This window comes from Melozone crissalis, unplaced genomic scaffold (genome assembly GCF_028551555.1).
Source record: "Melozone crissalis strain CALT ecotype California unplaced genomic scaffold, PUWL_Pcris_2 ptg000323l_1, whole genome shotgun sequence".
Classification (NCBI taxonomy): domain Eukaryota; kingdom Metazoa; phylum Chordata; class Aves; order Passeriformes; family Passerellidae; genus Melozone; species Melozone crissalis.
This window is the reverse complement of record NW_026536074.1, coordinates 386085-406699: the sequence shown is the minus strand read 5'-3', so window position 1 is coordinate 406699 and position 20615 is coordinate 386085. Positions and strand designations below refer to the sequence as shown.

The window sequence follows — 20615 nt, the reverse complement described above, 5'->3', positions numbered from 1 at the left end:
TTCCTTATCCTTTGTATCCATATGGAATTTAGACTATATTTAGCTTTAAATGGCATGGAATTGTTCAAACAGCTCCAAGTTCACCCAAGAAAATGTCAATTTATCCATGGAAATTTCCATCTTCCTCCCCTTTTCCCCAGCAGACTGGGAGTACAAACTGAATTCCAAGCCAGAATTCCTTTTTCACCCCAGCTTAGAGCTTTTCCCACTTCTCATCCCCTTAAACCCTGCAGATTCCACTGTTCCCACCCTCCTCCTTCCCTCTGCCTGACCACAGGATATTCCAGCAATAATCATTGTTTTAGGATAAAATTGGAATAATTCCATTATCTGTAGGTACCCCATTTTTATATCCACATCCTAACGAGCTTATTTTGGGGGTTTATATATTTTTTATACTTTTTACAAACACTAATAACATTTGATGTCGCTGGAAATTGGATTTTAAAAGGGATGGGGGGGGGGGGTGTAATTTTCCTGAAATATTGGAAAAATTTGATTTAAGAGTAACATGGAGTTAATCCTGCAATTTATTCCGCACCTATGGGAATCTCTGAAGCTCCTCCCAGTTTTTATGCTCAGAATAAACAAATCCAGGAGGACTTTAGGAGTTCCATCGCTGTGGAATTAAAAAAAAAAAAAAAAATAAAAGGGAAAAAAACAGGATATTCCATTGCTTGTGGGATCGAGGCGCCTTTTTGGAGGCTCCGGATCTCCGTGGAAGGCGTAAAATTTTAAAAATTCAAATTTTCTCTGTACGGAGAAAGTCGTGCTCCTTATTGAGGCAGTAGAATTATGGGATAAACACTTCTGTGGATTTTCTACAATAAACCCAGCGATTTTGGTTAACTTTGGTGCTCTTGCTCATTTTTTGGGGAGGCCGGTCGTGTCCCAAAACCGCTTTGAGCTGCGTTGGTGTGGGGTTCGAAATTCCCAGGATTCAAAATTCCTGGGGTTTGAAATTCCCGGGATTCGAAATTCTCGGGGTTCAAAATTCCCGGGGCAAAAAGAACCACCCCGACCTTCTCAAAATGGCGGCAAGACGTCGCGACCTTCTCAAAATGGCGGACCGGGCACTTCCGCCCAGCGCCCTTCCCAACATGGCCGCGCCCATAGTTCCGCTACACTCCCTAATATGGCCGCGCCGGTACTTCCGCCTCACTCCCCAATATGGCCGCGCCGGTGGTTCTGGTCACACCCCCTTCCCAATATGGCAGCTCCGATACTTCCGCCCCGTTCCCTCCCACTTCCGGCGCGCTCCCGGCGTGCCCCGCTACTCCCGGCAAGATGGCGGACGTGCTGGATCTTCATGAGGCGGGCGGAGAGGATTTCGCTATGGACGAGGACGGGGACGGTGAGCGCGGGGTTGGGGCGGTACCGCCCGGCCCAGAGCGGCCCCGCCGAGCGATCCGGCCGGGTCCCGGCTCAGCGGAGCCGCTCCCGCCGCCTCCGGCCGCGACGGCCTCAGGGAGAGCCCGGGCCCGGAGCGGGGGTTGCTGTCGGTGCCAGGGGGTCCTGCTCGGTGCTGGGGGGTCACGCCTGGCTCGGGGGGTCGTTCCCGGTGTGGGAGATGGGTCCTGCTGTCCGTTCCTGGCCCGGAGGGACTCGGGGGGCCCTGTCCGGCCCGGGGGGGGGTCATTCCCGTCACGGGGAGACCGTCCTGGCTCGCCCGGGGGTGGCTCTGCCTGGACCAGGGGGTCCTGCCCGGTCCGGGTGGGATTTTCCTGACCCAGGGACATCATTCCCGACCCAGGGGCCATTCCCACCTCAGTGGTCACTTCCAGCCCAGTGGCCATTCCAATCCCAGGGATCATTCCCGACTCTTCGTATCCCAGGGGTCATTCCCAGCCCTTCCCAGCCAAGTGGTCATCTCCAGTCCAGGGGTCATTCCCACCCCAGGGGTCATTCCCATCCCAGTGGTCATTCCCAGTCCGGGGGGGCATTCCCAACCCTTCCCATCCCAGGGGTCATTCCCAGGGGGGTCATTCCCATCCCAGGGGGGTCACTCCCAGGGGGGATCAGTCCCACCCCAGGGTCATCCCCAGCCCCTCCCAGCCAGGCTGAGGGGTCCCATCCCTCTCTGGGGGTCTCCCTGCTCCTGGTGACCCCACAACCCCATTTCCACAGAGAGCATCCACAAGCTGAAAGAGAAGGCCAAGAAGCGGAAGGGCCGCGGCTTCGGCTCAGGTGAGACCCCAGAGCACCCCCAGACCCCTTTTCTGCCCCTCTGGGTGACCCCTGAGGTTTGGGGCTCCCGTTCTTCCCCCCGTTTTTGTTTTTGTTTCCCCAGAGGAAGGATCCCGCGCCCGGGTGCGCGAAGATTACGACAGCGTGGAGCAGGACGGGGACGAGCCGGGGCCACAGAGATGTGAGGGGACACTGGGGACCTGCGGGGCTCTCAGGGGGCTGGGACAGTGCCTTCCCTCATTCCAGGGATTTGATTTGGGCCGGGACAATCCCTTCCCTTCCCTTCCCTTCCCTTCCCTTCCCTTCCCTTCCCTTCCCTTCCCTTCCCTTCCCTTCCCTTCTTCCCAAAATTTATTTAGCCTGGGACAATCCCTTTCCTTCCCTCATTCCCAGGATTTGTTTAAGTCTGGGATAATCTGTTTTCTCATTCCCAGGATTTATTTTAGCCTGGGGCAACCCCTTTCCTCATTCCCAGGATTTATTTTAGATGGGACAATCCCTTCCTTCATTCCCAGGATTTATTTTAAGCTTCCCTTCCCTCATTCCCAGGATTTAGTTTAGGCTGGGACAATCCCTTCCCTCATTCCCAGGATTTAATTTATGTTGGGACAATCCTTCCCCTTCCCTCACTCCCAGGATTTAATTTAGGCTGGGACAATCCCTTCCCCTCTCTCATTCCCAGGATTTACTTTAGGACAAACCCCAGCTCCAAATCCCCTTCTCAAAGTGGAAATGGGGGAATTTGGGGGAGATTTTCCTTCCTAAGAGCCCCATGACATCCCAGATGTCACCAGGGTCACTTTGCCCATGGGAAATGGGATCTGGATTTGGGTTCAGCCTTGCTGGGATCAGCTTTCCCCAGCCTCACCCAGGATTTGGGGGTTTTGGACATTCATCTCCCTTTCCTAGCTGAAAAATGAGAGATTTTGGGGTGACAAACCCCAAACTGGGGACCCAGCACAGCAAGAAAGAAGGATTAAGGCCGTGCTGGGATGATTCTTCCCCACTTTCCCAGCACCAGCCCCCAAATCTCACCTGCCCCCAAACCTCACAAGGATTTTGGGGTGCAGATCTGCATTCCCAGCCCTGTGACCCCAGTTTTCCCTGCCCAGCCGTGGAGGGCTGGATCCTGTTTGTGACAGGGGTGCACGAGGAGGCCACGGAGGAGGACGTGCACGACAGATTCGCTGAGTTTGGGGAGATCAAAAACATCCACCTGAACCTGGACCGGCGCACTGGCTACCTCAAGGTGAGGAGGGGGCGCTTTTGGGGACCCCCCCAAGCTCCAGCTCAGCCTCCAGGGTGGGAGGTGCCAGGGGGGCACCCCAAACTGAGCCAGTTCTGGGGGTTATGGGAGTATCTGCAGCTCAACATTGATTTATGGGGAGGTTCCTGCACCCCAAAACTGAGCTGGGAGCTGGATTCCCCCAATGCCTGGGGACGTTCCCAGTCCTAAACCTGGGGTGGTAGGGGGTCTGCGTACCCCAAATTTGAGTTTCCATGGTGTCTGGGCTCGTTTCCATCCCTAAACCTGGGGTGTCATGGGGTCTGTGCACCCCAAATTTGAGTTTCTGTGGTGTCTGTGTCATTCCCAATCCTAAACCTGGGGTGTCAGGGGGTCCATGCACCCCAGTTCTAAACCTGGGGTGTCAGGGGATTTGTGCACCCCAAACCTGAGCTGGGCTCAATCCCACTCGTAAACCTGGGGTCTCAATGGGTCTATGCACCCCAAACCTGAGCTGGGAGTTCCCCTGGTTTCTGGGTTCATTCCCAGTCCTAAACCTGGGGTGTCAGGGGGTTCATACACCCCAAACCTGAGCTGGGCTCATTCCCAATCCTAAATTTGGGGTCTCAGGGGGTCCATGCACCCCAATCCTAAACCTGGGGTGTCAGAGGATTTGTGCACCCCAAGCCTGAGCTGGGCTCATTCCCAATCCTAAACCCAGGGTGTTGGGGGTCCTTTCACCCCAAATTTGAGTTCCCCTGGTGTCTGTGTCATTCCCAGTCCTAAACCTGCAGTGTCAGGGGATTTGTGCACCCCAAACCTGAGCTGGGCTCAATCCCAATCGTAAACCTGGGGTCTCAGTGGGTCTCTGCACCCCAAACCTGAGCTGGGAGTTCCTTTGGTGTCCAGGCTCGTTCCCAATCCTAAACCTGGGGTGTCAGGGGGTCCATGCACCCCAAACCCGAGTTCCCCTGGTGTCTCTCTCATTCCCAATCCTAAACCCAAAGTGTCAGGGGGTCCGTGCACCCCAAACCTGAGCTGGGAGTTCCTTTGGTGTCCAGGCTCGTTCCCAGTCCTAAACCCGAAGTGTCAGAGGGTTCATGCACCCCAAACCCGAGTTCCCCTGGTGCCTGTCCCATTCCCAATCCTAATCCCGGGCAGTCAGGGGCTCTGTGCACCCCAAACCTGCATTCCCCTGGTGTCTCTCTCATTCCCAATCCTAAACCCAAAGTGTCAGGGGGTCCATGCACCCCAAACCCGGGTTCCCCTGGTGTCTGTCCCGTTGCCAACCCCGCTGTGCCCCGTTCCCCCAGGGTTACACGCTGGTGGAGTACGAGACGTACAAGGAGGCGCAGGCGGCCATGGAGGGGCTCAACGGGCAGGAGCTCATGGGGCAGCCGGTCAGCGTGGACTGGTGCTTCGTCAGGGGCCCCCCCAAGGGCAAGAGGAGGTGAGGAAATCCTGGGAATTCCAGGAGCTGGCAATGGGAGGGACATGTGGGCGAGGGGAATGGGGGGATTCTGTGCACTGTTATGGGGGTGGCGGGGTTAAAATAGGAATAAACACCCCAAAATGTTCTTCTCTTGAACTTCTTCCTTCCCTCTTCTTTCCCCCATTGCCTGTACACTTTTCCTTCCCTTTCCCCCATTTCCTGTACCCTTTTCCCCCGCTTTTCCTTTTCTTCCCCCATTTCCTATTCCCCTTTTCCTTCCTTTTCCCCCATTTCCTGTACGCTTTTCCCACCCTTTCCCATATTTCTTGTACCTTTTTCCTTCCCTTTTCTCTTTCTTTTTCCTCATTTCCTGTACCCTCTTCCTTCTCCTTTCCCATATTTCTTGTACCTTTTCCCCTTTCCTTTCCCCCATTTTCTGTACCCTTTCCCCCCCTTTTCCCATATTTCTTGTACCTTTTTCCTTTCCTTTTCCTCAATTTCCTTTCCCCTTTTCCATCTCCTTTCCCATACCTTTTCTCCTCCCTTTTCCCTTTCCTTTCCCCTTTTCTCTCCTTTGCCCCCATTTCCTGTACCCTTTCCCCTCTCCTTTCCCATATTTCTTGTGCCTTTTCCCTTCCATTTCCTTTTCCTCATTTCCTGCATCCTTTTCCCTCCCTTTCCCCCATTTCCTATTCCCCTTTTCCTTTCCCCTATTTCCTGTACCCTTTTTCCTCTGATTTCCCCTTCCCATATTTCCTGCACCCCTTTCCCTCTCCTTTCCCCCATTTCCTGTACAATTTTCCCCTCTCATTTCCTCTTTTCCCTCCCTTTTTCCTCTTCCCTCCCCCTTCCTTCCCTTTCCCCCTTTACATTCCCCATTCCCTCACCCTTTTTTTCCCTTATTTTTTCCCTTTTTTTTTCCCCTTTTTTTCCCCTTTCCCTTCCCCACTTTTCCCTCTTTTCCAGGGGCGGCCGCCGGCGGAGCCGCAGCCCGGACCGGCGCCGCCGATGATGGATCCAAACCTCCTCCCATTGATGTTCCACCTCCAAACTGGTGGCAAACTGGGCTCTGTACACAGCCTGGAGGAGCCAGGCCAGCTCCATCCCCCGGGGAAATGTGGGTTTTATGGAATTTTATTGTTTTCAAAGGACGAGTATGAGGGAAGCAGCAGTTTCGGAGGGTTGGGGGGGATTTCCCTTGGGTTTGGGGGGATCCCTCCCAGCTCCCCATCCCAGAATATCCTGGGAGTTTTTTTTTTTCCATGCTCCAGGCAAATGGTTTGTGAATCTCCCATGGTATTTATCCCACTGGGCATTCCTTGTTTTGTGTCAAATAACAAGATTTTGTCTAAGTTTGTCTCCTTGTTCTTTGTCCTTCATTAAAGCTCCCAAGCCCCTTTCCCTAAAACCCTTCTCCATCCAAGCTGCTGGATCCCCAAGGATCCTGGGGATCCCTCCCAGCCTGGCAGTAGAACAACTCAGATCTCAAAAAAACTCCTTTTTTCCCTTAAAACTGAGATTGGGATGCAACAGCTGTGCCCCCAACCCCACAGATGTGCCCAACACCCTCACTCACATCCACTGAGCTACACTGGGGCCTTTAACCCCATACCCCGGGGGAAAAAGCTGCTGGGAGGATGAGGCAGGAGCAGGAGGGGGATCCTGGGGGGGCCCTGGCAGTTGGGGTGCCCCCACCAGCTCCCCAAGTTGGGGCTCGTGCAGTTTGTGCCGACACAGGGATGGAAGGTTCACCCTCAGCAGGGTTCAGAGCAGGGCGAGGCTTTCCCCAAAGGGTCCTGGCTTTGAGGGGGGGGGTCCCTAAGAGCCAGGCTCGGGTCCCAGCCCCCCGCAGAAAGCCCCGAGGTTCCGCAGCGCCTCCGGCTGCATGGAGTGGCGGCGGAGCAGCGCTCGGGGCGGCAGCGGCGGCAGCAGCCCCGCCCGGCCCGGGGGCTCCGGCGGGAACGTCCCGGAGCCGCGGCGCTCCAGCAGCCCCGCCGGGGACCGCAGCGGCCCGGGAGCGGCGCCCAGCTCGGGGTTGGGGGGGTCCCGGCGTAGGGGTTTGCCCCGTGGAGGATCGGGGGGAACCCAGCGCCCCGGGGCGGGCACGGGGGGCACCCGCTCTGCCCAGGCGGCTCCGGGCAGCCCCGAGACATCGCGTCCCTCCACGCTGTGCCGGCGGGGGCGCAGCCGCAGCCCCTCCAGCCCTGCTGCCAGCTGCTCCTGAGGGCCCGATGTCCCTTCAGGAGAGCCCCACGACCCTTCCGAGGGTCCCCGCGTCCCCTCCGGGTGTCCCCGTATCTCATCTAACGCTCTCCGTGCTCCCTCTGCGGGTCCCTGCGTCCCCTCCGAGTGTCCCCCCCGCATCCCCTCCACCGCCAGCCCCCACGGCTCCGAGTTGAGCCTTTTCAGCTGCCGCTTGGGCCCGGCCCGGGCCGGTTCCGGAGCGGCGGGAGCGGCGGGAGGGAAGCGGAACACATCGCGCTCCTCATCCCTCCCGCCGGCCCCCGGCGACGCCGCCGCCGCCCGCACCTGCACCTGCGACGGGGACGCGCACAGAGCGGGCGAGGGCGGCGAGTTCAGGTACTGCCGGGTGGTCTTGGTGCCTCGGGGCGACGTGGCCGAGGTGATGATGATGACATCGCGGCCTCGCTCCCGACACGCGTCCAGCAGCACCTGCAGCGTCTCCCGGTCCCCCCGCTCCAGGGCGTAAACCAGCGCCGAGCCCCCGCCGTAATCGCGGGCGCTGGGGTCGGCGCCGTGGGCGAGCAGCGTGGCGACCACGGCGGGGCCGGCTCGCTCGGCACACGCGTGCATCAGCGCGGTTCTGCCCGCCTTGTCGGGGATGTTGGGGTCGGCGCCGTTCTCCAGCAGGTACTGAACCATGCGCGGCTGCTCGGGGGGCTCGGCGTAGCCGGCCCGGCACGCTGCCATCAGCGGCGTGGTGCCCGCCGCGTTGCCCTCGTTGATGTAGGCTCCCCCTTCGAGCAGCAGGCGGGTCAGGCGGAATTTCCCTTGGGAGACGGCGCGGAGCAGCGCCGAGCCCTCGGCCGGGATCATGGGGAGCGCCCCCGGGGGCACCGCGGCGCTGGGCATGGCCGGGCTCACGGGGGGTGCGGGTGGCGCTCGCTCACTGCGAGGGGAGACGGTGCGGTGAGACCCCCAGGATGGGGTGTCCCCTCTCCGTGCCTCAGTTTCCCCAGTAAATGAGGGTTCCCGAGCTCGCCAGGCTGTGCCTGCACCCCCAAATCCCATTCTTCAAATGCCTTCCTGCGCCCCCTCCTCATCCTCCTCCTTCTCCTCCCTTTGCCCCACCTGATTCTCCTGCCCACAGCGCCATCCCTGCAGGTACCCCGATCCTTCCCGGTACCCCCATCCCTGCCCACACCCCATTATTCCCGGTACCCCATCCTTCCCGGTACCCCCATCCCTGCCCACAGCGCCATCCCCACCGGTACCCCCGATCCCTGCGTGTACCCCCATTCTTCCCGGTATCCCCATCCCTGCCGGTACCACATCCTTCCCGGTACCCCCATCCCTGCCTGTACCCCCATCCCTGCCCGTACCCCGATCCTTTCCGGTACCCCGATCCCTGCCTGCCCGGTTCCCATGGCGACAGCCGCTCATCCCGCTCCGACCAGCCGGTAAAACGGGGGAGAACCCTCCCGGTCCCCTCCGTGAGACCCCCCCGGGGCCTGGGGGCTGTCCCCTCACCCCCCCTCTCCGCAGGGACCCCCCCATCCCGCCCCTCTCCATCCCCGTTTTACCGTGCCAACCGGAGCGGGGGCTCGCTCGTCCCGGTTCCCGCGGCCCCGGGGATGGGGCTGTCGGGGGCAGCGGCCCGTGGCCGCCATCCCGGCCTGCCGCCGGTGAGGCGGGGGGGGCGGGAGATGCTGTGGAGGGTCCCCCCCTCCCGCAGCGCTATTTTTGGCAGCTGCGGGCGCGGGGGGGGCTGGAGCGGGATGAATCAGCCACGGCGCATCCAGAGCCCGGCCCTGCGTGGGAGTGACGGGGGGGGACCGGGGGTTGGGGGGCACCGGGGGCTTTCGGGGGCCCGGGGGGCAGCGGGACCGGGGGACGCAGCTCAGCAGGATCGAGGGGCAGCGGGAATGGAGGGGCTGAGGGCCCTGGAGCATCGAAAATTGGGGGAGGACATGGGGGTAGCGGGACTGGGGGGTCCTACAGTGGGGCTGGGGGCAGTGGGCAGCGGGACTGGGGGGCACAGCATGGCAGGGCTGCGGTGGCACCGGTACCGGGGGCCGAGCTACCCCGGGGCAGAGGGGCTGGGGGGTCTGGGAGTGGGGGGCCGAGGGACTTTTTCATCTCCTTTTCATCCCCTTTTAATCCATTTTTGATCCCGTTTTCCACCCATTTTTCATCCATTTTCCATCCCCCTTTTGGATCCCCCCCGTTCCCACCCCGCGCCCCGGCCCCGCCCCCTCCGGTGGACCCCTTTAAGCCCCGCCCCTCATTCTGAGCAGCCAATCAGCGCGGGGTTTGCGCCGAAGCTCCGCCTCCTGCGCGCGGGGCGGGGCCACGGCGGCCGCGCACACGTGGGGAGTGATTGCGCTTGCGCAGAGCGGGGCCGGTACCGGGAGCGACACCGGGAGCGGGACCGGGAGCACGAGGGGACACCGGGAGCGGGGTACGAGGGGATATCGGGACCGGGACCGGAGGAGTTTCGGGACCGGGGTACGAGGGGGCATCGGGACTGGGACCGGGGTATGAGGGGTATCGGGAGCGGGACCGGGACTGGGGTACGAGGGAATATCGGGACCGGAACCGAGGGATTTCGGGACCGGGGTACGAGGGGATATCGGGACCGGAACCGGAGGGATTTCGGGACCAGGAACGGGGGTACGAGGGGATATCGGCACCGGGCACCGGCGGTACGAGGGGATATCGGGAGCGGGACCGGGGGTACAAGGGGACAGCGGGACCGGGATACGAGGGGACACCGGCCCCGGGAGGGCCACCGGGACTGGGATCAGCACCGGCTTTGGGGATCAGTGAGCTTTGGGGAGAGGGGAAAGAAAAGACACCGGGGATAACCGGGACCGGGTGAGTTACATACACACCGTGACCGGACCGAGGGGCACTCGGGGCATCACCGGCACCGGGGGCGGAGCGGCGGTGCCACCGTGTCCCCGGTTGTCCCCAGCGGGCCGGGGTCGCCATGGCGGGCCGCGGCCGCGGCCGGGGCCGGGGGCAGATGACGTTTAACGTGGAGGCCCTGGGCATCGGCAAGGGGGACGCGCTGCCGCCGCCCACCCTGCAGCCAGCGCCGCTCTTCCCGGTGAGTCCTCCGGTAACGCGGCCCCCGGGGGGAAACCCCGATCAGTTGGTTTTAAAATTGTAAAAGTTTAATAGGAAAATAATAATAGGGAATTATTATTATTATTATTATTATTATTATTATTATTATTATTATTATTACTATTACGATTACTATTACTATTATTATTACTATTTCGTTGTTATTGTTTATAAATTAAATAATATATTATTAATAAATACTAACAATAAATAATTATAATAAATGATATAACAGTATAACGATATAATAATATTATACTAATACATAGTCATAAATAATAATAGGAAAATAATATTAGGAAATAAATATAGGAAAATAATAACAACAATAATAATAGTACTTCATTATATTAAATAATGTAGTAATAATACTGATAATTAATAGTTCAGTATATTAAATAATATATTAATAAATACTACTAATAAATAATGATAATAAATTATATAATACTATAATGATATAATAGTACAATAAATAGTGATATAATACTAATACGTACTACTACTAATAATATTACAATATATTAAATAATATCGTAATAATAAACACTAACAATAAATAATGACAACAAGTTCTATAATAGTATAAGGATATTATAACACCATAAATAATAATATAATACTAATAAATACTACTAATACATAATATAATAATATAGTAATATAGTAAATAATAATATAATGCTAATAAATGCTATTAATAAATAATAATGCAATAATATAATGATAATAATATTATTATATTGCTATAAAAATAGCAATATCATTAGAGTAATAAAAATTTGATAAAATTTGGTATAATTTAGTATATATTATATATATATAAAACCTAGAACATGCTACGTAAGACAATTACCACCGCATCAATTTCTACCATAACCCGTGTAACATTAATTTCATTATTTCCCAAAAAACAATGATAAAATATCCATGTTTTCCCCTCCCATCCCGCAGGTTCTGGAGCGCCGCGCGGCGCCGCTGCCCGGGGGCGAGGAGGGCGAGTACATGCTGGCCCTGAAGCAGGAGCTGCGCCGGGCCGTGAAGGGGCTCCCGTACTTCGTCAAACCGGGGGCGCCCCGCAGAGGTACCGGCACCACCGGCACCACCGGGACCACCGGGACCAGGCCCGGCCAACGGCGTGCCCCCGGGGCGGGGAGGGGGCTCACCCCAGGCTGCGGATCCGGGGGTGCTCCAGAGCTCACCTGCGGCCCCCCCCATTGTATTCCCCCCATTTTATTCCCATTTATTCCCCCCCATTTTGTCCCTCCGTTTTATTCCCCCCATTTCATTCCCGTTTCATTCCCATCCCTTTTATCCCCCCCATTGTAATCCCCCACATTTTATTCCCCCCATTTCGTTCCCATTTCATTCCCATTATTTATTCCACCCCCATTTCATTCCCATTTTATTCGCATTTATTCCCCCCCCATCGTATTCCCCCCATTTAATTCCCATTTTATTCCCATTATTTATTCCCCCCTGTTTTGTCCCCGCTGTTTTCTTTCTCCTCATTTTATTTCCCCCCATTTTATTTCCCCATTTTATCCCTCATTTTATTCCACCGATTTTATTCCCATTTTATTCCCATTATTTATTCCCCCCCGTTTTGTCCCCTCATTTTATCCCCCCCTTATATTCACCCCATTTAATTCCCATTTTATTTCCCCCCATTATATTTCCCCCCATTGTATTCCCCCCATTGTATTCCCCCCATTTCATTCCCGTTTCATTCCCATCCCTTTTATCCCCCCCCATTACATTCCCCCACATTTTATTCCCCCCATTTCGTTCCCATTTCATTCCCATTTCGTTCCCATTTTATTCCCATTACTTATTCCCCCTCATTATATTCCCCCCCATTATATTCCCCTCCATTGTATTCACCCCATTTTATTCCCCCCATTGTATTCCTCCCATTTCATTCCCATTATTTATTTCCCCATTTTATTCCCTCCCATTTTATTCCCTCCCATTTTATTTCCCCCATTTCATTCCCATTATTTATCCCCGCATTTTATTCCCTCCCATTTTATTTCCCCCATTTCATTCCCAATATTTATTTCCCCTGATTTATTCCCCCCATTTTATTCCCCTCTATATTATTTCCCCCTTTTTATTCCTATTATTTATTCCTTCCCATTTTATCCCCCATTATATTCCCCATTTTATTCCCTCCATTTTAATTCCCCCCCATTTCATTCCCATTATTTATTCCCATCCCTTTTATCCCCCCTGTTTTCCCCCCCATTTCATTCCCATTATTTATTCCCATCCCTTTTATCCCCCCTGTTATATTCCCCCCCATTTTATTCCCTCCATTTTAATTCACCCCATTTTATTCCCATTATATGCCCATTATTTATTTATTCCCCCCATTTATCCCCCCTGTTTTCTTCCTCCCCGTTTTATCCTCCCATTTTATTCCCCCCCTTTTATCCCCCCATTTTATTCCCATTATTTATTCCCCCTGTTTTATTCCCCCCACTCTTTTTCCCCATTTTATACGCCCATTATTTATTCTCCCTCGTTTTATTTCCCCTATTCTCTTCCCCATTTTATCCCCCTGTTATTTGTTCCCATTATTTATCCCTCCCATTTTATCCCCTCATTATTTATTCCCGTTTTTTATTCCCCCCATTTTATTCCCTCCCATTATTTATTCCTCATTTTATTCCCCCATTTTATCCCTCCCTTATTTATCCCTCCCAATTTTTCCCTCCCATTTTATCCCCCCGTTATTTATTCCCATTTTTTTCCCCCCCGTTTTATTCCCATTTTATTCCCCCCAGCTGCACCACCTCATGCCATCATCCATCGGGGGTGGCTGTCCCCAAATCCCCCTGGGATGTCCCCAAATCGCACCAAAATGTCCCCAAATCCCCCTCAGAGTATCCCCAAATCCCCCAAAATGTCCCCAAATCCCCACAGAGTGTCCCCAAATCCCCCCAAAATGTCCCCAAATCCCCCCCAGAGTATCCCCAAATCCCCCAAAATGTCCCCAAATCCCCCCCCAGAGTATCCCCAAATCCCCCAAAATGTCCCCAAATCCCCCCAAAATGTCCCCAAATCCCCCAAAATGTCCCCAAATCCCCCCAAAATGTCCCCAAATCCCCCCAAAATGTCCCCAAATCCCCCCCAGAGTATCCCCAAATCCCCCAAAATGTCCCCAAATCCCCCCCCAGAGTATCCCCAAATCCCCCAAAATGTCCCCAAATCCCCCCAAAATGTCCCCAAATCCCCCAAAATGTCCCCAAATCCCCCCAAAATGTCCCCAAATCCCCCCCAGAGTATCCCCAAATCCCCCAAAATGTCCCCAAATCCCCCCCCAGAGTGTCCCTAAATCCCCCAAAATGTCTCCAAATCCCCCCCAGAGTATCCCCAAATCCCCCAAAATGTCCCCAAATCCCCCCAAAATGTCCCCAAATCCCCGCGTGTCCCCGCAGACATCGAGCGCTACTCGGACAAGTACCAGCTCTCCAGCCCCGTGGACAACGCCATCGACTGGAACCCAGGTGGGTGACACAGGAGGGGACACGGGGGGGGGGGGGGGGGTCCTGGGGGGCACGTGGGGTTTTTTGGGGTCCCCCCAACCCCAATTTTGCTCCAATTTTGCCCCCCCAGACTGGCGGCGGCTCCCGCGGGAGCTGAAGATCCGCGTGCGGCGGCCGCGCAAGGCCCGTGAGTGACCCCGCCCTGTCCCCATCTCTGTGTCCCCATTGTCCCCTGGGGGTGACCCTGCCCTGTGCCCCCCCAGGGACCCCCGGGCCTGTCCCCAAGCAGCAGGTGGCACTGGACAAGGAGGAGGCCATGAAGAAGCTAGAGGTACGGAGGGGAAGCTGGGGGCGGTTGGATTGGCAGGGATGAGGAATCTGACCCCAGGTTCTCAGAGGGCTGATTTATTTCATAATAAGTTTATAATATTTTATAATACGATTTATGATACTTTATGATGCTATATAATACTATATAAATTTATAATACTTTATAATGCTATATTGTATTTAAAAATACTAGAGTATAGTGTGTTCTCAGAAGGCTAATTTATTTTATAATACTACATTATATTAAAAAATACTATTTATTCCTTTATGATACTATATTATATTTAAAAATGCTGCTTTTTCCTTTATTATACTACATTATATTTAAATACTATTTATTCCTTTATTATACTACATTGTATTTAATAATACTATTACTTTATAATACTATATTATATTTTAAAATACTATCTATTACTTTATTATACTATATTATATTTTAAAGCACTATTTATTACTTTATAATACTATATTCTATTTTAAAATACTATCTATTACTTTATTATACTATATTCTATTTAAAAGTATTTATTCCTTTATTAGACTACATTGTATTTAATAATACTATTACTTTATAATACTATATTCTATTTTAAAATACTATCTATTACTTTATTATACTATATTATATTTTAAAGCACTATTTATTACTTTATAATACTATATTCTATTTTAAAATGCTATCTATTACTTTATTATACTATATTCTATTTAAAAGTATTATTTATTCCTTTCTTATACTACATTATATTTAAAAATACTATTACTTTATAATACTAGATTCTATTTTAAAATACTATTACTTTATTATACTATATTATATTTTAAAGCACTATTTATTACTTCATTATACTACATTCTATTTTAAAATACTATCTATTACTTTATTATACTATGTTCTATTTAAAAGTATTATTTATTCCTTTATTATACTATATCATATTTTAAAATACTATTTATTACTTTATAATAGTAGATTTTAAAATACTATTTATTACTTTATAATAATATATTTTCAAACACTGTTTATTAAAATGCAATACTATAGTAAAGAAAGCAGAAAAGATACTTACTGAAAAGTCAAGTAGAAAAAGATAATAATGGAAAGAAAAATATAATAATGAAAAATGTAGTAATGAAAAAGATAATGATGAAAACTTGTGACTCTTTTCAGAGTCTTGGCACAATTTGGCACTAATTGATGATTAATCAAAACAACTTAGAGCAGAAATCTGATCAAACCATCCAAACTTCTTCCACGTGAGCAAAACACAGGAGAAGCAAATGAGATAAAAATTGTTTTCATTTTTCTGAGGTTTCTCAGCCTCCCAAGAGAGAAATTCTGGAATTTTTTCAGGGAAAATCGAAGGGATTTTTGCAGAAAATGTGAATTCCACAGGGGGTGTCCCCAGTGGGTGAATTTGGCGTTTTTTTTGTCCCCCCAGAGCCTGGAGAAGAAGGAGGAGGAGGTGACATCCGAGGAGGAGGAGGAGAAGGAGGAGGAAGAAGAAGGAAAGGAGGAGGAGGAGGAGGAGTACGATGAGGAGGAGCACGAGGAGGTGACAAAGGGGGGACCTGGGGGGTTTGGGGGTGCTCAGGGGTGTCCCCAGGTGCCACCCGTGTCCCCTTTGTCCCCTCAGGAGACCGACTACGTGCTGTCCTACTTCGACAACGGGGAGAGCTTCGGGCCCGACAGCGACGACAACGGCGACGAGGCCGTGTACTGACCCCAAAAGGGACATTGAACCCCAAAAAATGGGCACTGATCCCAAAAATGGACACCCCAAAAGGGGTACTGACCCCAAAAGGGGCATGGAACCCCAAAAAATGGGCACTGATCCCAAAAATGGACACCCCAAAAGGGGTACTGACCCCAAAAGGGGCATGGAACCCCAAAAAATGGGCACTGATCCCAAAAATGGACACCCCAAAAGGGGTACTGACCCCAAAAGGGGCATTGAACCCAAGATGGGCGCCCCAAAATGGGTACTGACCCCAAAAATGGGCACCCTGAATGGGTACTGACTTTTAAGCGGGCACTGACCCCAAAATGGGCACCCCAAAATGGGCTCTGACCCCAAAACTGGGCACCCCGACAGGGGGCACACCCCATTGGGGTCCCTGTTCCTCCCTTGGGGACATTGGGGTGACACTGGGGTCCCTGTACCCCCCTTGGGGACATTGGGGTCCCTGTGCCCCCCTTAGAAACATTGGGGTCCCCCTGGGGCCAGTGGGGTGACATTGGGGTCCCTGTTCCCCCCTTGGAGACATTGTGGTGACATTGGGGTCCCTGTTATCCCCTTGGGGACATTGTGGTGACATTGGGGTCCCCTTGAGGACATTGGGGTGACATTGAGGTCTCTGTCCTCTCCTTGGGGACACTGAGGTGACATTGGGGTCCCCTTGGGGACATTGTGGTGACATTGGGATCCCCGTTCCCCCCTTGGGGTCCCCCTTGTCCTGTCATCCCCTTTGTCACCACCAGGTGGCGCCGGCGCTCCAGGCCCGGGGGGGGGGGGGGGGGGCGGGACCCCCTCAAATTTTGGGGCTTTTTTGGGTGAATTTCGTTTGAATTTAAAAATATTTTTGGTATTTCTGGCTCCGCTTTTGGTGTTTTTTAGCACGGGGGGGTTGGATAAGGGGGTTACCAGGGGCTAAGAGGAATTAAAATGGGGAAAAGACTTTTGGGGGGGGCTGAAATGTGGCTTTTTTGAGGTGGAAAATGTGTTTTTATAAAGAAGGAGAAAAGTATTTGAGAAGGAAAAGTTTTATGTGGAAGGGGAAGTGGTAATTTTTTGGGTGGAAAAAGTTCTTTTGGGGACATCCAAGTTTTTTTGGGGGAAAAGGGTATTTTTTGGGGTGGCAAGATGGATTTTTGGGGAGTAAAAGTGTAATTTTGGGGAGGGAAATGTAACTTCTTGTGGGTCAAGATGTCTTTTTTTTGGGGGGGAAAAAATGTATTTTTGGGGAAGGAAAAAATACGTTTTGGGTGGAATGTGCATTTTTGAGGGAGAAAACTTTGATTTATTGTGGGGGAGGTGTTCTTTGGATGGGCGAGGTTTATTTTTTAAATAACATTGTAGGGGTTTTAAGTGAAAAAGTGGATTTTGGGGGAGGAAAAAGCGATTTGTTTTTCTCAGGGATGACTTTTTGGGTTGAGAAAATGTGGATTTTTTTGGGAGGAAGAGACATGATGGGTGGGGGGACACAGCTTTTTTTAGGGGGGGGGGGATCTTTTTAATGGGGATAAATATTTTGGGGTGAGGGTGAGGAGTTTTGGGGAAGTTCAGTGTTGGGTTTTTTAGCAGGAAGGAGTGGGTTTGTGTCACCCTGGGGTTTGTTTGTGCCTCAGGGCTGCTCACACCACTGTCACATGCTCCAGTTCCTGTTTGTGGCCGCGAACGTTCCAGCGATTCTCAGCTTCCAAACCATTTTTATCCTTTTTTTTTTTTTTTTCCCCCTTTTTTCCAAGGAAAAATCTTTAATTTTGGGGGTGGGATTTGTTCCCCCAAGCCTGGAGAAGGATTTGGGGTAGAGGAAAGTGCCCAAATCCTTTGGGTTTTGTCACCCCCATGTCCGTGCCTCAGTTTCCCCATTTCTGAGGGTCCCTGCTCCCAGTTTAACCCAGTTTGGAAATTCTGGAGTTCCAAAAACCCCAAAAAACCCCAGGGAGGGTCGGGCTGAACCCCCAGAGCTGCCCTGGCACCCACAGGAATAATGAGGGAGGTTTATGGCCTTAATTGGTTTAATTAGGGCTGTAAAATGGGGAGGGGGGGGGCAGAGTTCAGCCCCTGGGGTGAAGCATTTTAGGGGGGAAAAAACAACAATTTTAGGGGGGAAAATCAGCAATTTTAGGGGGGAAAATCAGCAATTTTAGGGAGGAAAAATCAGCAATTTCAGGAGGGAAAAATAAGCTTTTTCAGGGAGGGAAAATCAACGATTTCAGGGGGGAAAATGAACAGTTTCGGGGAGGAAAAATGAACAATTTTAAGGGGGAAAAATCAGCAATTTCAGAAGGAAAAATCAGCAATTTTAGGGGGGAAAAATCAACAATTTCAGGGGAGAAAATCAACAATTTTAGGGAGGAAAAAATCAACAATTCCAGTGTGAAAAATCAACAGTTTCAGGGGGGGAAAAAAATCAACAATTTCAGAAAGAAAAAGTAACAATTTTAAGGGTGAAAAATCAACAATTTCAGGGGGGAAAAATCAGCAGTTTCGGGGGGGAAAAGTGAACAATTTCAGGGGGGAAAATGAACAGTTTCAGGGAAAAAAATCAACAATTTCAGGGGAGAAAATCAATATTTTTAGGGGGGGAAAAATCAACAATTCCATGGGGGGAAAATAAACGATTTTAGGAGGGGAAAATCAACAATTTAGTGGGGGGGGGGGGGCGGAAATCAACCATTTCATGGGGGAAAACAGCAATTTTGGGGGGAAAAAAACAACAATTCCAGGGGGGAAAATGAACAATTTCTGGGGAAAAATCAATAATTTCAGGGGTGGGGGGGGCCAGTAGGGGACTGGGAATTTCTCCCTAATTTTTTTTGGGGTGGCTGTGGGAGTTTCTCTCTAATTTTTTGGGGTTTTCTGGGCGCGTTTCTCTATTTTTGGTGCTGTCTGTGCCTCCCCTTTCCCTCAGCCCAGCCCATCTGGCCCAGGGCAGGGCGACCTTTTCCCTCCTTGGCCATTGTCCAAAATGGCTCAAATTCCATAAAAAAAAAAAAAAACGGGATAAAACCAGGAGGGGGCCAGCCCCAGCGATTTTGGGGGGGCTCCAAATGGGAGAGAGGGTGGGGAGCCAAGCCAAGGTCGTGGCCTTGTTTTTGGACAGCAGAACCTTTCACCCACATCCCAAAATTGAGCCTGGGGTGCTGCTCCAGCGGCAGGGCCAAAAAAGGCTGGAAAATCAGGAATGCTGCCCTGCCTGCCTCAGTTTCCCCACTCCGTTTTCCAACCTCTGCGTGCCTCAGTTTCCCTTCTTTGGGCTGTTTTTCTGCTCGGATTTTTTGCCTTTTTTCCCTGGAAAAACAAGGAAAATCTCAGAAAATGGCAGGAAAAGCAGTTCCTGCCTCAGTTTCCCCACTCTGCACCCCCCCCCGGTTTTAATCTCTCTGTGCCTCAGTTTCCCCGTTCTTGGGCTGTTTTTCTGCTCGGATTTTTTGCCTTTTTTCCCTGGAAAAACAAGGAAAATCTCAGAAAAAGGCAGCAAAAGCAGTTCCTGCCTCAGTTTCCCCACTCAGTTATCCAATCTCTCTGTGCCTCAGTTTCCCTTCTTTGGGCTGTTTTTCTGGTCTGCTTTTTTGCCTTTTTTTTCCTCTGGAAAAAACAGGAAAACTCCAGAAAAAAGCAAAAGCAATTCCTGCCTCAGTTTCCCCATTCTGCGCCTCTCTGTCTGTTTTAATTTCTCTCTGCCTCAATTTCCCCTCCTTTTTTTTTTTTCCTCAGCTTTTTTGCTTTTTTCCCCCCTGGAAAAACAAGGAAAACCCCAGGAAAAAAGGCAGGAAAAGCAGTTCCTGCCTCAGTTTCCCCATTCTGCCTATTTAATCTCTCTGCCTCAGTTTCCCCTCCTTGTCCTATTTTCTGCTCAGCTTTTTTGCTTTTTTTCTCCCTAGAAAAAGTAGGAAAACTTCCTAGAAGCCCCCCCTAGAAAAAAAGGCAACAAAAGCAGTTCCTGCCTCAGTTTCCCCACTCTGTTTCCATCTCTCCGTGCCTCAGTTTCCCTTCCTTATATTATTTTTTTGCTCAGCTTTTTTTTCTTTTTTCTTTTTCCCCTGAAAAGAACAGGAAACCACCCCAGAGCTGCTCTCAAAAAAAAAAAAAAACAAAAAAAAAAACAAAAAAAGGAACAGCAGTTCCTGCCTCAGTTTCCCCACTCTGCACCCCCAGCTTCTTTCAATCTCTCTGTGCCTCAGTTTCCCCTCTTTGAATTTTTTTTTTTTTTTCCTCAGCTTTTTTGCTTTTTTTTTTTTTCCCTGGAAAAACCAGGAAAACCTCCCAGAATCCTCCCAAGAAAAAAGAAGGAAAAGCAGTTCCTGCCTCAGTTTCCCCATTCTGCACCCCTCCAGTTTTAACTTCTCTGTGCCTCAGTTTCCCTTCCTTGTACTATTTTTTTTTTTTTTTTTTTTTTGCTTTTTTCCCTGAAAAATCCAGGAAATCCTCCCAGGGCTGCTGCCAGGGAAACCTCAAAAATGCCCCCAGAAAAAAAGGCAGGAAAAGGAGTTCCTGCCTCAGTTTCCCCACTCTGTTTTAACCTCTCTGTGCCTCAGTTTCCCCTCCTTTTATTATTTTTTTGCTCAGCTTTTTTGCTTTTCCCGTCTGGAAAAAAACTAGAAATCCCTCCAGCTCTGCTTCCAGAAAAAAACCCCAAAAGCCCCTCTACAAAAAACAACAAAACAAAAATCGGGAAAAGAAATACTTTCTATCCTGACTCCAAGGGGGTTCCTGCTTTTCTCCCACCTCTGAGAAAAGACACAAAACAAGAAAATAATTTCACTTATTTATTACAACTTTATTACAAATTTCGCCCCCCAGGGGCCAGTAAAAGTACAAAATTTGCATTTTCGTGCTTCCCCCCGCCCCTCCCCGATACACTATGTACAAAACCAGAGTACAAAAGGTCGTGACACCGACTTTGT

General features: G+C 51.1%; 3 protein-coding genes across 3 annotated transcripts; 2 read left to right on the top strand and 1 right to left on the bottom strand.

Annotated features, from left to right (window-relative positions):
• The first annotated feature begins 1252 nt into the window (after window positions 1–1252).
• Window positions 1253–6196, top strand: RBM8A (RNA binding motif protein 8A). Its single transcript, XM_054294776.1, has 6 exons — window positions 1253–1354; window positions 2128–2187; window positions 2291–2368; window positions 3300–3436; window positions 4726–4862; window positions 5811–6196. The coding sequence occupies exons 1-6, from the start codon at window positions 1288–1290 to the stop codon at window positions 5854–5856; spliced, it is 525 nt and encodes a 174-aa protein (XP_054150751.1). The 5' UTR covers window positions 1253–1287; the 3' UTR covers window positions 5857–6196.
• On the bottom strand, window positions 5963–8840 carry ANKRD34A (ankyrin repeat domain 34A). Its single transcript, XM_054294775.1, has 2 exons — window positions 8609–8840; window positions 5963–7974 (listed from the first exon to the last, which is right to left on the bottom strand). The coding sequence occupies exon 2, from the start codon at window positions 7935–7937 to the stop codon at window positions 6663–6665; it is 1275 nt and encodes a 424-aa protein (XP_054150750.1). The 5' UTR covers window positions 7938–7974; window positions 8609–8840; the 3' UTR covers window positions 5963–6662.
• Window positions 8841–9017: 177 nt separating this feature from the next.
• On the top strand, window positions 9018–15991 carry POLR3GL (RNA polymerase III subunit GL). Its single transcript, XM_054294808.1, has 8 exons — window positions 9018–9486; window positions 10003–10137; window positions 11112–11241; window positions 13601–13669; window positions 13779–13835; window positions 13912–13979; window positions 15424–15537; window positions 15619–15991. Exons 2-8 carry the CDS (start codon window positions 10018–10020, stop codon window positions 15703–15705), a joined length of 645 nt encoding a protein of 214 aa, XP_054150783.1. The 5' UTR covers window positions 9018–9486; window positions 10003–10017; the 3' UTR covers window positions 15706–15991.
• The last annotated feature ends 4624 nt before the right edge of the window (window positions 15992–20615 follow it).

Excerpts from the sequence above, each read along its gene's own strand:
- RBM8A (XM_054294776.1), top strand. The coding sequence starts at position 1,288 with ATGGCGGACGTGCTGGATCTTCATGAGGCGGGCGGAGAGGATTTCGCT. Across the intron at positions 1,355-2,127 it reads TATGGACGAGGACGGGGACG|AGAGCATCCACAAGCTGAAA; the intron begins GTGAGCGCGGGG and ends CCATTTCCACAG. Across the intron at positions 2,188-2,290 it reads GGGCCGCGGCTTCGGCTCAG|AGGAAGGATCCCGCGCCCGG; the intron begins GTGAGACCCCAG and ends TTGTTTCCCCAG.
- ANKRD34A (XM_054294775.1), bottom strand. The coding sequence starts at position 7,937 with ATGCCCAGCGCCGCGGTGCCCCCGGGGGCGCTCCCCATGATCCCGGCC.
- POLR3GL (XM_054294808.1), top strand. The coding sequence starts at position 10,018 with ATGGCGGGCCGCGGCCGCGGCCGGGGCCGGGGGCAGATGACGTTTAAC. Across the intron at positions 10,138-11,111 it reads AGCCAGCGCCGCTCTTCCCG|GTTCTGGAGCGCCGCGCGGC; the intron begins GTGAGTCCTCCG and ends CCCATCCCGCAG. Across the intron at positions 13,980-15,423 it reads AGGCCATGAAGAAGCTAGAG|AGCCTGGAGAAGAAGGAGGA; the intron begins GTACGGAGGGGA and ends TTGTCCCCCCAG.